General features: G+C 41.0%; 1 protein-coding gene across 3 annotated transcripts in view; it reads left to right on the top strand.

Annotated features, from left to right (window-relative positions):
- The window catches only part of LOC139371248 (death-inducer obliterator 1-like), a 28,800-nt gene that overhangs the window by 1,162 nt on the left and 12,258 nt on the right, over nucleotides 1–15,380 (top strand). For 2 of the 3 annotated variants that reach the window (XM_071111476.1, XM_071111474.1), the window contains exons 2-7: nucleotides 7,189–7,309; nucleotides 8,141–8,259; nucleotides 8,541–9,528; nucleotides 10,117–10,444; nucleotides 10,768–10,992; nucleotides 15,125–15,335. In XM_071111476.1, the coding sequence (XP_070967577.1) occupies nucleotides 8,178–8,259; nucleotides 8,541–9,528; nucleotides 10,117–10,444; nucleotides 10,768–10,992; nucleotides 15,125–15,335 (1,834 nt within the window). In that variant the 5' untranslated portion in view covers nucleotides 7,189–7,309; nucleotides 8,141–8,177. The remainder of the gene's footprint in view (nucleotides 1–7,188; nucleotides 7,310–8,140; nucleotides 8,260–8,540; nucleotides 9,529–10,116; nucleotides 10,445–10,767; nucleotides 10,993–15,124; nucleotides 15,336–15,380) is intronic. The other variant, XM_071111477.1, reaches the window with a different exon arrangement.

Here is a 15,380-nt window from a genome sequence, read left to right as displayed (position 1 = left end):
TTTACTTAATTACTATGTTTTAAAGGAGGGGAATAAATGTCAATAGGCCTACCATTATGCCTTTGAATGAGGACTCAACTCTTGCCAGTTCACTTCACCTATTTTGTGGGCCGAGTCCCTTTGCATTCACATTGCTATGTTTAGCAAGGAACCAATATATCTTTCCAATATGCACCGGGTTTTTACAAAGTGCAGGACAAGCCATTCAATCAGAATGTTTTATGAAGACCGCTATATATACCTACATACATTTTGGAAGCAAATATATTGCATTTAATTAAAATATAATCATTGTAATCAGAATATACTGTTAACATGTACATTTGATTGATAACAGGATAAATGGCAATAGAATAAATGCAATTGTACACCGAAAAGGGCAGTTTTCCCAGACATCTAGCAGTATTTCAATGTTCTCGATGGAGAAGTGTGGATTAAGGTAACATTTGGAGTACAGTGACATATCCCATCCCTGCATTCAGGTACGTTTTTTTGACCCCGAGTGTAACGGTAGGGTCTGTATCTTTTGGCAAGTGCTTCATCTATTGGTGAGTTGTAGAAATGTTACTTTGTGTTGCATTTGCCCATTAATACCATCAATATGGTCTTTTGGCATACAATAACAATTTATATTCAGTGGTGTACCCTCCCCAACAGTAAATCGGGGATGAGAAATGCATTTGAGAATAATCAGACCAATGTAAATGGGATATTGAATCTTAACATGTGAAAGTAAATGTCAATATTTCACTGCATGTGTGTTTGTCAGTCATTGAAACATACAATGGGGTGCACATTTTACAACTTTGTGTATTAGGCAACTTCTACTCAGCCAAAGCCATTCCCAGAGCTGTGCCAATGTCATTTTGATGTCAAGTTGTTGGTCTGAAGTGTTTATTTAGTGACAGTTTAATATGTTTTTACAACCCAGTTAAGTTTTATTATTATGGTGCAGATGTTCTGTCAAATAATGCACCAATTCAGAGATAAATATGACTGACTTTAATCCCAGGCACACCCCAAAAACTGAAGAAATGGTCTTGTCTCTCTTTTCTTGCTGCATTTGTATATCCCCCATCACCAATGACCTTTCTCATTGAGATATTATCAAATTGTAGTTGTCACATGCTTTGTTAACAGTGAAATGCTTACTTACGGCCCTTCCCAACAATGCAGAATACAATAGTAGTAATAATAAATAGTAACATGAGGAATAAATACACAATGAGTAACGATAACTTTGCTATAGACATGGGGTACCAGTACCGAGTCGATGTGCTGAGGTACGAGGAAAATGAGGTAGATATGTACATACACCCTGTTGCCTAATCACTTTTACCTGTAACTGTGACAAATGTGTGAGTGTGTGGATTTAGAGTAAAAAATAGTTAGTCCAGATGGCTATTTGGTTTAACTATTTAGTGGCTTGAGGTTAGAAGCTGTTCAGGAGCCTTTTGGTCCCAGAGGGTTCGCCTGTTCGGTACCGGTTGGCGTGCAGTAGCAGACAGAACAGTATGACTTGGGTGGCTGGAGACTTTGACAATTTTGTGGGCCTTCCTCTGACAACACTTGGTATAGAGGTCCTGGATGGCAGTGAGTTCGACCACAGCGATGTACTGGGCCGTACGACTGCCCTCTTTAGCACCTTACGGTCAGATGACGAGCAGTTGCCATACCAAGCAGTGATGCAGCCAGTCAAGATGTTCTCAATAGTGCAGCTGTACAACTTTTTGAGGATCAGAGGGGCCTATGCTGAAACTTTTAAACCTCCTGAGGGGGAAGAGCCATTGTCGTGCCCTAGGGCTGGGCGATATATCAAATTATTAATTCTAATTTATGTTATAGCGCGATGTTCCAACTGCCTGTATCGCTAGAATCTAGACTAGGTTTTGTCGTATTCTCAGTTTTTATGAGTGTTCCGTCTCCTTCGCAACTTCCCACTCAGACACCAAGCCCCTCCCCCAGCCTACTCGCAAGACGAAATGTAATTTATTCTCTGACAACAAGCAATTTAAACTCGCTATTTGAAATTTGGTCCTACAGAATCGGTCATATGGACACTGAAACGCTTAGATACATTATTTTTTACTGTAGCAGACGACAACTTAACCTTTCTAACGATACCCTTTTTATGTCTCGACTCCCAAAATGTAGAGTAGAGCAGACCCTACTAAAACGAGAGTATCAATGAACATGATCGTGGGAAATTAATGCTCAGTTTATTTCGCTCCCGGCTTTACCACATACCGCTAGCAGCATTGTAAACGTCAGCAGTCTAGTCTGTGTTTTCTAATTGTGCAAGAAGCATTAAAATACGCGTTTATATAAGGGATTGGTAACTAATTTTCATTCTGAGAAATAAGCATCTTATCCAGGTAGGCCACTTGATTTCAATATCTAAATAAAGTGAACATTCTAGAGGGTCTATTAATCACAGTTCAACTGTACCACGTTGTTGGCAAGCAAATAGATCCAAGTAGGCTAGACTTGAAATAGAAAGTTATCTTGGCTACTCACTAGCATGCGGGCTTGTGCTTGATGGATTTGTCTGAGACCTGTGTTAATTTTCTATAATGCCTGCTACTAGAAGTTCATTATTAGAGGATGTGCATGATTCTGGCAAAATGTATAACAAAAAGGGCATTTTCATAGACAGACTTGAAAGCCAGATCAGTGATTTATTGCAAAAAGCAGGTTAAACTATTTTGATTAAATTATTAGTGTGTCATGGTGGTAGGTTTATATTTATCAGTGTATTGACCTTTTTAATTGTGCAACAAAGCTTATTTAGAGTGTCTTTTTTGGGTGGAGATATACAGTGCATTCTGAAAGTATTCAGACCCCTTGACGTTTTCCACATTTTATTACATTACAACCTTATTCTAAAATAGATTAAATTATCCATTATCAAAATGGATTCAATTGTCAACTACGCAATAATGAAAAGAGCGAAAAGGTATTTTAAGAAATGTTTTGAAAATGTTTTGAAAATAAATAAGAAACAGATACCTTTATTTAGATAAGTATTCAGACCCTTTGCTGTGAGACTTGAAATTTAGTTCTGGTGCATCCTGTTTCGATTGATCATCATTGACATGTTTCTACAACTTGATTGGAGTCCACCTGTTGTAAAATTCAATTGATTGGACATGTTTTGATATGGCACACACCTGTCTATATAAGGTCCCACAGTTGACAGTGCATGTCAGAGCAAGAAGGAATTGTCCGTAGAGCTCCGAGACAGGATTGTGCCGAGGCACAAACCAAAAAGTTTCTGCTGCATTGAAGGTCCCCAAGAACACAGTGGCCTCCATCATTCTTAAATGGAAGGAGTTTGGAACCACGAAAACTCTAAATAGAGCTGGCTGCCTGGCCAAACTGTGCAATCAGGGGAAAAGGGCCTTGGTCAGGGAGGTGACCAAGAACCTCATGGTCACTAGCTCCAGAGTTCCTCTGTGGAGATAGGAGAACCTTCCAGAAGGACAACCATCTCTGCAGCACTCCACCAATCAGGCCTTTATGTCAGAGTGGCCAGGCAGAAGCCACTCCTCGATAAAAGGCACATGACAGCCCACTTGGAGTTTGCCAAAACAAAGGACTCAGACCATGAGAAACAAGATTCTCTGGTCTGATGAAACCAAGATTGAACTCTTTGGCCTGAATGCCAAGAGTCACGCCTGGAGAAAACCTGGCACCATCCCTACGGTGAAGCATGATGTTGGCAGCATCATGCTGTGGGGCTGTTTTTCAGCGGCAGGGACTGGGAGATTAGTTAGGATCAAGGGAAAGATGAACAGAGCAAAGTACTGAGAGATCCTTGATGAAAACCTACTCCAGAGCGCTCAGGACCTCAGAGTGGGTCGAAGGTTCACCTTCCAACTGGACAACTACCCTAAACACACAGCCAAGACAACGCAGGAGTGGCTTTGGGACAAGTCTATGAATGTCCTTGAGTGGCCAGCCGGAGCCTGGACTTGAACCCTATCAAACATCTCTGGAGTCACCTGAAAATAGCTGTGCAACGACACTCCCCATCCAACCTGACAGAGTTTGAGGGGATTTGCAGAGAAAATGGAAGAAACTCCCCAAATACAGGTGTGCCAAGTAGAGGTCAACCGATTACGATTTTTCAACGCCGATACCAATATATTGGAGGACCAAAAAAAGCCGATACCGATTAATCGGACGATTTTTATGTATTATTGTAATAATGACAATTACAACAATACTGAATGAACACTTTTATTTTAACTTAATATAATACATAAAATCTATTTAGTCTCTAAATAATGAAACATTCTCAATTTGCTTTAAATAATGCAAAAACACAGTGTTGGGGAAGAAAGTGCAATATGTGCCATTTAAAAAAGATAACGTTTAATTTCCTTGCTCAGAACATGAGAACATATGAAAGCTGGTGGTTCAATATTCCTAGTTCTTCAGTTTTTCCAGTTAAGAAGTTTTAGGTTGTAGTTATTATAGGAATGATGATGCATTGACTATTTCTCTATGCCATTAGTATTTCATATAACTTTGACTATTGGATGTTCTAATAGGCACTTTAGTATTGCCAGCCTAATCTTAGGAGTTGATAGGCTTGAAGTCATAAACAGCGCTGTGAATCAAGCATTGCTAAGTACTGCTGGCAAACGCTGTAATGTTTGAATGAATACTTACGACCCTGCTGCCGCGTACCACTGCTCAGTCAGACTGCTCTATCAAATGATAGACTTAATTATAATATAATAAACACAGAAATATGAGCCTTAGGTCATTAATATGGCCAAATCCGTAAATATAATTTCGAAAACAAAACGTTTATTCTTTCAGTGAAATACGGAACCGTTCCATATTTTATCAAACGGGTGGCAACCCTAAGTCTAAATATTGCTGTTACATTGCACAACCTTCAATGTTATGTCATAATTATGGAAAATTTGTTTGCAACGAGCCAGGCGGCCCAAACTGTTGCACATACCCTGACTCTGCGTGCAATGAACGCAAGAGAAGTGACACAATTTCCCTAGTTAATATTGCCTGCTAACATTAATTTATTTTAACTAAATATGCAGGTTTAAAAAAAATACACTTCTGTGTATTGATTTTAAGAAAGACATTGATGTTTATGGTTAGGTACATTCGTGCAACGATTGTGCTTTTTTTTGCGAATGTGCATTTGTTAAAACATCCCCCGTTTGGCGAAGTCGTCTGTGATTCGATGATAAATTAACAGGCACTGCATTGATTATATACAATGCAGGACAAGCTAGTTAACCTAGTAATATCATCAACCATGTGTAGTTAACTAGTGATTATGTGAAGATTTATTGTTTTTTTTACAAGATAAGTTTAATGCTAGCTAGCAACTTACCTTGGCTCCTTGCTGCACTCGCGTAACAGGTAGTCAGCCTGCCATGCCGTTTCCTCGTGGAATGCAATGTAATCGGCCATAATCGGCATCCAAAAATGCAGATTACCGATTGTTATGAAAATTTGATATCGGCCCTAAGTAATCGGCCGACCTCTAGTGCCAAGCTTGTAGCATCATACCAAAGAAGACTTGAGGCTGTAATCGCTGCCAAAGGTGCTTCAACAAAGTACTGAGTAAAGGGTCTGAATACTTATGTAAATGTGATATTTCAGTTTTATATATTTGCAAAATAAATCGAAAAACCTGTTTGTGCTATGTCATTATGGTAATTATGTGTAGATTGATGAGGAAAAACAACAATTTCATCAATTTTAGAATAAGGTTGTAACGTATCAAATTGTGGAAGAAGTCAAGAGGTCTGAATACATTCCGAATGCACTGTATATTGTAAATCATCCTTAAGTAAAAAAAAAAATATATATAAAAAAATAATCCAGATCAGATTTTTTTTAGGCCATATCGCCATCCCTATCATGTCCTCTTCACGACTATGTTGCTGTGTTTGGACCATGATAGGTCCTTAGTGATGTGGACATCGAGGAACTTGACACTCTTGACCCGCTCCACCACAGCCCCGTCAACGTGCATGGAAGTGTGTTTGGCCCTCCGTTTCCTGTAGTCCACGATAAGATCCTTTGCCTTGCCCACGTTGAGGGACAGACTGTTGTCCAGGCACCATACTGCCAGGTCTCTGACTTCCCTATAGGCTGTCTCATCGTTCATGCTGTATTGATTATTCATTTGAGTCACTCACGTCATTGTTGTAGGAGAGTGTCCATGCTTTGAATGTTTAAATATACAATTTCAACATGGTTGGTTCTATTTGTTCTACACCTGTTTCTCAGACATGTTTGAGGTGGAAATGATTTGGAGGTCCTCATGCTTATGGTATTGTCAGTGGAATGTTCAGGCCAGACTGATCTGAACCTTATTTTGCAAATTTAGCAAGGTGCTTTGATTGTGGAGAATATATTCCCTTTTCTTAAAATGTCTTTGTTGATCAAATAGTTAAAATATTTTAACTTAAATTACTTGTACTATTAGGAATCTTTTATTGAGTAATCTGTGGTTTGGCACTTTTGCTCAGGGCTATTGTTTATCATGCTACAGAGAGGGATGGTTTAAAAATAAATTATCATCTAAATGCTACCTGTCCAGGTTTAGTTATCTATTTTCAGTTCCAACTGTTTGGGAGGGAGCATTGTTTATAACATGTCAGCCTGTTTGTTGTGTTTTGATAATCATTATTTGATAATGATAACTACAAAGTGGGATTTAGGTTTGTTTAGGCATCAGTTGTGATTGGGACACATTTTTTGTTTGTCTGAATTAAATTAGGTGGGGCTGAATGATTATCTACCGGTGTGTCTTGATTACGAAAAATATTTTATAACAAGTTGACTATGTCTGTACCCTACACACTGAACCTTTTTTGCAGTAGTCACTATTCTATTATGTTGCAACCTTTTATTTCAATAGGTCTAGATGAAGTGAATTATTGTTGCTAATGTGTGTTATCATGACACTAAAGGAAGTGGGTCTCATGTCAGAACAACCTCTGTTTCAGCAGTGTCTTGAATTTGGAATCCGTGACGTTGTATGACCTGAAGTCCCTGAAAGCGTCCCACACATTGAAAAAAAGATAGGAGTTGGATGGGTGCCAACCTGTTGTGATGCATTATGCTTTTCAAGGCTGTATACTGTTGCAATTTCCATACCCTCAAATGCTTAACGGATGTTTTCTGACTTATCTACAGGTCCAAGATCCCAGTACCAGACCTGTGATGAGTACTGATCAGAACCTGCTGTGAGTGGAAAAGGAGCATTTTTCTCATCAGAGAAGCACTTTATCAGTGCCCTACCACTACAGAGCAGCAGGTAGGCTCGTGTTTTATTCTGTCAAAGAACGGATACCATGCACTCATTTGTTTGATTTGTGGTTCCATTTCTTTTGTAAACCATAGGAATCGTGTAAATGTACAATTTCAACAGACTGGGCTTGTCCCAGTAGTGGTGTTCTATATAGTTTTTATGAACTGGGTGGTTCGAGCCCTGAATTTGATTTGCTGACAGCTGTGGTATATTTAAGCAATAATGCCTGAGGAGGTGTGGTATATGGCCAATATATACCACGGCTAAGGGCTGTTAGGCACGGCGCAACGCGGATTGCCTGGACACAGCCCTTAGCCGTGGTATATTGGCCATATATCACAAACCCCCAAAGTGCCTTATTTTTATTATAAACTGGTTACCAATGTAATTAGAGCTGTAAAAATAAATGTTTAGTCATACCTTTGGTATACGGTCTGATATACCACGGCTGTCAGCCAATCAGCATTCTGGGCTCGATCCACCCAGTTTGTAACAGAACATATACCATGGGTATGACAAAACATTTATTTTTACTGCTCTAATTACATTGTTAACCAGTTTCTAATAGCAATAAAGCACGTTTGTGATATAGGGCAAATATACCACGGCTAAGGGCTGTATCCAGGCAATCTGCATGAAAAGACGACAGCAATGGCTGACAAAAAGACATTCGGATAATTTTGGGAAAAGGGTTGTCTGTCGATATGAAGAAAGTAGTTGAACATTGACAAAGTGCTGCTCCACCCACCCTCCCCAAAACAACCACACTCTTCAGTTAAATGGAGTTGCAGAGTAGCTATCTCAAGCTCGTCTCTTGTGCTCTTCTCTTAACTGTAGACGTTCTGTTTGAAAGTAGTGAGTGACTCCATCATCTATGGAGGAGAATGTGAGCCCTGAGCTCTATCTAGCTCTCGAGCCAGAGCAGAGCCAGGACCCTATGGATAGCAGCTCTCAAGGTACCTTGGACTAGCTTCCTTTCCCTTGTCAATGAGGGGGGCATCTTGTTTGTCTAACTTTAATAATGGGCACTGCACTGCTGGATTCTCTGTAATTACTCGTTGTAAGGTGTTGATTAGTGTGTAGGGTCAGGAGTACTAGAATCACAATGGATTTCACTATTCCTATATATGCTTTCAAGACCTAATTAGCTTAGTAAATCAGTCTTTTGATTGGCAAAATCTGCTACTTCATGTAAACACATTATTTGTGGCCATTAATGTGTTAATAACATCAACAGCTATCCCAGAGGACGATAAGGTCCAGAAGGACAGAGTAGATAAAGAAGACCAAGAGCACGGTGACAATGCTACTGAGGAAAAGTTAGAGGAGACGGAGCAATCTGCTAAGACCACAAGCGAGTTCAAGAAGACCTGGGGATTCCGCCGGACCACCATAGCCAAGAGAGAAATGCCAGGAGACACGACTGCTGAGAGCCAGGATGGCCAAGTAGGGCCTGTGCGCCGCAGCGGGAGGCAGGCCAAACGCACTGACAAGTTGGAGGAGTTCCTGCTCACCACCAAGAGAGCGCGTACAGTGGGGAGGAGAAGTGCACCTGGCAGCGTAGAGGGTGGGGACCCTCCCTCCCAGACCCATACAGATGCGGAGACTGCCTCTGAGGCCAGCTTTGACGGCAACACAGAGGCCAAGTCTGTGGAGGGTAAACCAGATTCACCAGTGAGGAAGACGGGCAGGAAGAGGACAACTCGGAAGCCTAAAGGCCGTGGCAGCTGCAGAGGTGGCTCGGTCAGTGACGATGGAAGCTCTGACAATGAAGAGAAGGGTAGTGGAGATGCACCCAAAGAGCCCCAGCCTCAGCCCCAGGAGGAGAAGGAGGAGGACAAGAAGACAATCATCCCTGAAAAGAAAGAGGAGGAGGATATAGTGCAGCCGCAGCTAGTGCAGGACTCTGTGAAGAAAGAAGTGTCAGAAAAAGAAGAGAAGGAGGACGAGAAGGAGGAAAATGAAAAAGAGGAGAGCGAGGGAAAGCCCGTGGAGACCAGTGGGAGGCATGCCTCCAGGTCCAGCAGTCCTGCCAAGGCGGCAAGTAGGGGCACCAACCCAAACAAAAGAGACACCAAGTCCAGAGGGGCAAAAACCCGCAAAGAGGAAGATAATGAGGATGATGATGAATACCCGTCATCCTCATCATCCAGTGACTCGGGCGACGCTGAAGGATATGACCCTAATGCATTGTACTGCATCTGTCGACAGAAACACAACAAAAGGTAAACATTTGGATGTCATTTTGCATTTAAATCGGAAATCTGATGCCTCTAGTACTTACAAATGTTTTGTCTGATCCTTCATGGATTACGGATTGCGGTCAAAATAGCCTCCATTTCCCACCTACAAGGGGATGAATAGTTAGTGATTAGTTAACCTGAGTGATGTCCTTGACTTGTAAACTATTATCACGATACTTTGCAGCCAATAGGATATCTATTGCGATTCTCACGATTCTATATGTATTGCGATTCGATACTGTTATTTTACTGCGATTCAATGTTTCATATTGCTTACCACATGGTCGCTGGACCAGAGAGAAAGCCATGAGAAACAAATTTTGATCAGTCAAGAAAATAAAAGTGCTCAAAACAAATTGGCTCCCTTTTTAAAAGATGGAGAACAAGCTGTGAAGGTAAAATACTGGAGTTTTGGTGCAGGTACAGCCAACTAGTGAAAAAATATAGCGACATTATCAAAACAATGTGATATAAATTGTCAAAAATAATATCACAATATGTAACCCTCCCATTGCTGCTGTTTGTATAGTAGTCTCTCTATGCTCTGCTAAGTGCTCTGTGTGCGCCCAGGTTCATGATCTGCTGCGACCGCTGTGAGGAGTGGTTCCATGGAGACTGTGTGGGCATCACTGAGGCTCGTGGACGTCTGATGGAGAGGAACGGGGAGGACTACGTCTGCCCCAACTGCACCACCAAGAAGAGCCAGACAGCCAAGCCCAATGGCAAACTCAAAGCAGCTGTCCCTGGAGCCCGCAAGGCCGAGCAGAGCCCCTCTGTGGCAGCTTCCTCACCTACAGCTGGTGCAGATGAGAAGGGTGGCGATGACTTGGGTATTAAAGGGAGAATAGAGAAAACAACAAACCCCAGTGGAAAAAAGAAGATCAAGATTTTTCAGGCAGTAGGTTTTCAATTACTTTTCTCATAGCTCCAGTGGATGAACCCAACAAAAAACTGTTCAAGTTTGTCATGCCAATAATAGCATTCTGAAAGACATCTGAGAGCTCCATATTAGGGATGGGTGTGAATACTTGATTGAAGGTTTCTATTTTATTACTAATAATTGAATAAAAGCACTCAATGTGTAAACAATGGCAACATATCAAACTCTGAGATTTGTTTGTAGTGAAAGTAGATTTTCGTTTTCAGTTGTATCAGGACAGCCTGTATTTGGAACAACCGTGTTGCACTGTGCACCTGTGTGACCTGTTTGACTTTCAACAGGCGGCAGAGGAGTCTAATCTGCCCAAATGTATCGGGCCAGGCTGTGAGAAGAACGCCCTGAAGGACTCTGTCTACTGCGGCAGTGAGTGTATCCTGAGACACGCCGCCGCAGCCATGGCAGCCAAGTCCATCTCCGAGCCCAAGCAGAAAGATGAACCTAAGCAGAAAGACCAAGACAAGGCCAAGGGACAGAAGAAAACACCTGGTACCAGGGCAACGCCCAAGGTAAACATGGGGTTCATAAGATACCGAAGATGTTTACATTTTTACCTACTGAAACTGGTTAGTAATATATTGTGTGGAGCCCCAGTTAAGCATAGGCGTCATACATTCCAATGTTTTGAAATACGTTCTCTAAATCAGGCCAAAAAGCTACACCAATTTTGAGTGTGAAATTGATGGGAATATCTCATTACCAACGGGTTATACAACTGGTTAGATTTTTTTCAGAAATATCTGAGTAATTACAGTGACCTGAAATAATGTTTATTGGTTACTTGCTAGATTGTTATTTTTTCTGAGTCATTGGTAGCAATCAAGGTTGGTGATTGATTGCATCAGGGGCGGCAGGGTAGCCTAGTGGTTAGTGTTGGACTAGTAACCGGAAGGTTGCAAGTTCAAACCCCCGAGTTGACAAGGTACAAATCTGTCGTTCTGCCCCTGAACAGGCAGTTAACTAGTTCATAGGCCGTCATTGAAAATAAGAATTTGTTCTTTACTGACTTGCCTAGTTAAATAAAGGTAAAAATAAAAAATCAGTAGGAACTACAGAACACAATTCTGGTCTGAGGAACATCTTGTGGAGGAGAGACAGGATAAATATATTTGCCGTCATTTGATTGTTATTTAATAGCTATTTCATCTATTTAAAATACAGACAACTGTCATATGATTTACTAAATTGTTATTTTTTCCCCAACATAATGAATTGGCAGCAGTTTACAATTGTATATACAGTACCAGTCAAAAGTTTGGACACCTATTCATTCAAGGGTTTTTCTTTATTTTTACTGTTTTCTACATTGTAGAATAATAATTAAGACATCAAAACTGTGAAATAACACTCATGTAGTAACCAAACAAGCGTATTTTATATTTGAGATTCTTCAAATAGCCACCCTTTGCCTTGACAGCTTTGCACACGCTTGGCATTTTCTCAACACGCTTCATGATATGAAGGCACCTGATATGCTTTTCCAACAGTCTTGAAGGAGTTCCCACATATGCTGGGCACTTGTTGGCTGTTTTTCCTTCATTCTGCAGTCCACCTCATCCCAAACCATGTCAATTGGGTTGAGGTTGGCTGATTGTGGAGGCCAGGTAATCTGATGCAGCATTCCATCACTCTCCTTCTTGGTCAAATAGCCCTTACACAGACTGGAGGTGTGTTTTGGGTCATTGTCCTGTTGAAAAATGAATGATAGTCCCACTAAGCCCAAACCAGATGGGATGGCATATTGCTGCAGAATGCTGTGGTAGCCATGCTGGTTAAGTGTGCCTTGAATTCTAAATAAATCAGACAGTGTCACCAGCAAAGCACCATCACACATGCAGAGATCATCGGTTCACCTACTCTGCGTCTCACAAAGACACTACGGTTGGAACCAAAAATCTAAACTTTGGACTCATCAGTCTAATTAATGTCTATTGCTTGTGTTTTTTAGCCCAAGCACATCTCTTCTTCTTATTGGTGTCCTTTAGTAGTGATTTATTTGCAGCAATTTGACCACGAAGACCTTATTCATGCAGTCTCCAGTTGATGTTGACATTAGAGGTCGACCGATTAGTCGGAATGGCCGATTAATTAGGGCCGATTTCAAGATTTCACAACAATCGGAAATCGGTATTTTTGGACACTGATTTGGTCTTTTTTAAAAAAAAAAAAAATATTTAATCTTTAGTTAACTAGGCAAGTCAGTTAAGAACACATTCTTATTTTCAATGACGGCCTAGGAACGGTGGGTTAACTGCCTCGTTCAGGGGCAGAACGACAGATTTTTACCAGCTCGGGGGATTCAATCTTGCAACCTTACAGTTAACTAGTCCAACGCTCTAACCATTGCACTCCACGAGGAGCCTGCCTGTTACGCGAATGCAGTAAGCCAAGGTAAGTTGCTAGCTAGCATTAAACTTATCTTAGAAAAAACAATCAATCAATCATAATCACTAGTTAACTACACATGGTTGATGATATTACTAGTTTATCTAGCGTGTCCTGCGTTGCATATAATCGATGCGGTGCGTATCGTTGCTCCAATGTGTACCTAACCATAAACATCAATGCCTTTCTTAAAATCAATACACAGAAGTATATATTTTTAAACATGCATATTTAGCTAAAAGAAATCCAGGTTAGCAGGCAATATTAACCAGGTGAAATTGTGTCACTTCTCTTGCGTTCATTGCACGCAGAGTCCGTGTATATGCAACAGTTTGGGCCCCCTAATTTGCCAGAATTTTACGTAATTATGACATAACATTGAAGGTTGTGCAATGTAACAGGGATATTTAGACTTAGGGATGCCAGTCGTTAGATTAAATATGGAACGGTTCTGTATTTCACTGAAAGAATAAACATCTTGTTTTCGAGATGATAGTTTCCGGATTCGACCATATCAATGACCTAAGGCTCATATTTCTGTGTGTTATCATGTTATAACTAAGTCTATGATTTGATAGAGCAGTCTGACTGAGCGATGGTAGGCAGCAGCAGGCTCGTAAGCATTCATTCAAACAGCACTTTTGTGCGTTTGCCAGCAGCTGTTTATGACTTCAAGCCTATCAACTCCCGAGATTAGGTTTGTGTAACCGATGTGAAATGGCTAGCTAGTTAGCGGGGTGCGCGCTAATAGCGTTTCAAATGTCACTCGCTCTGAGACTTGGAGTGGTTGTTCCCCTTGCTCTGCAAGGGCCGCAGCTTTTGTGGAGCGATGGGTAACACTGCTTCGAGGGTTGCTGTTGTCGTTGTGTTCCTGGTTCGAGCCCAGGTAGGAGCGAGGAGAGGGACGGAAGCTATACTGTTACACTGGCAATACTAAAGTGCCTATAAGAACATCAATAGTCAAAGGTTAATGAAATACAAATGGTATAGAGAGAAATAGTCTGAGCAAGGAACTCAAACGTTAGCTTTCTTGCATGGCACATATTGCACTTTTACTTTCTTCTCCAACACTTTGTTTTTGCATTATTTAAACCAAATTGAACATGTTTCATTTTTTATTTGAGGCTAGATTGATTTTATTGATGTATTATATTAAGTTAAAATAAGTGTTCATTCAGTATTGTTGTAATTGTCATTATAACAAATACATAAAAAAAAATTGGCCGATTTAATCGGTATCGGCTCTTTTTGGTCCTCCAATAATCGGTATCGGCGTTGAAAAATCCTAATCGGTTGACATGTTTCTGTTAATTGTGAATTTTTTTGGGGGGCTGCAATTTCTGAGGCTGGTAGCTTTAACTTCATCATCTGCAGCAGAGATTACTCTAGGTCTTCCTTTCCTGTGGCGGTCCTCATAAGTGCCAGTTTCATCATAGCGCTTGATGGTTTTTGCGACTAAGGCCTTCATGTCTTAAAGTAATGATGGACTGTCGTTTGTCTTTGCTTATTTGAGCTGTTCTTGCCATAATATGGACTTGGTTGTCTTCTGAATACCAACCAACCTTTTCACACACAACTGATTGGCTGAAACACATTAAGAAGGAAAGAAATTTTACAAATTCAATTTTTACAAGGCACACCTGTTAACTGAAGTGCATTCCAGGTGACTACCTTATGAAGCTGGTTGAGAGAATGCCAATAGTGTGCAAAGCTGTCATCAATTACATACATCAAATAAAATCAAATTTATTTATATAGCCCTTCGTACATCAGCTGATATCTCAAAGTGCTGTACAGAAACCCAGCCTAAAACCCCAAACAGCAAGCAATGCAGGTGTAGAAGCACGGTGGCTAGGAAAAACTCCCTAGAAAGGCCAAAACCTAGGAAGAAACCTAGAGAGGAACCAGGCTATGTGGGGTGGCCAGTCCTCTTCTGGCTGTGCCGGGTGGAGATTATAACAGAACATGGTCAAGATGTTCAAATGTTCATAAATGACCAGCATGGTCGAATAATAATAAGGCAGAACAGTTGAAACTGGAGCAGCAGCACAGTCAGGTGGACTGGGGACAGCAAGGAGTCATCATGTCAGGTATTCCTGGGGCATGGTCCTAGGGCTCAGGTCCTCCGAAAGAGAGAAAGAAAGAGAGAATTAGAGAGAGCATATGTGTACATAACACCATAACTTTCAATATTTTGCTATGAAACCCTTCCTGTGCACGTTACTGATTTGAGTGAATGTCTGTCTGTCCATCCAGAAGAATTCCACCACTGGGAGGAAGACCAGCAAGAAGTCCACAGAGGAGGAAGAGTCTGACGGTGAGGCCGATGAGGATGGTGATGAAGAGTCACACGAAGAGCATCCACCGCCACCCGCCATGTCGTCCTGGTCCAGCGACCATAATTACAATGCAGTAACGCCAGAAAAGACTACACCCATAGCACCACCAACAGTGTTAAACAAAACGTGTATGTATCTCTTTGAAGGTCTTAATAATCCACTCTTAACTGTTT

Source organism: Oncorhynchus clarkii, chromosome 17 (genome assembly GCF_045791955.1).
Source record: "Oncorhynchus clarkii lewisi isolate Uvic-CL-2024 chromosome 17, UVic_Ocla_1.0, whole genome shotgun sequence".
NCBI lineage: Eukaryota > Metazoa > Chordata > Actinopteri > Salmoniformes > Salmonidae > Oncorhynchus > Oncorhynchus clarkii.
This window is presented reverse-complemented; position numbering and strand designations above follow the sequence as displayed.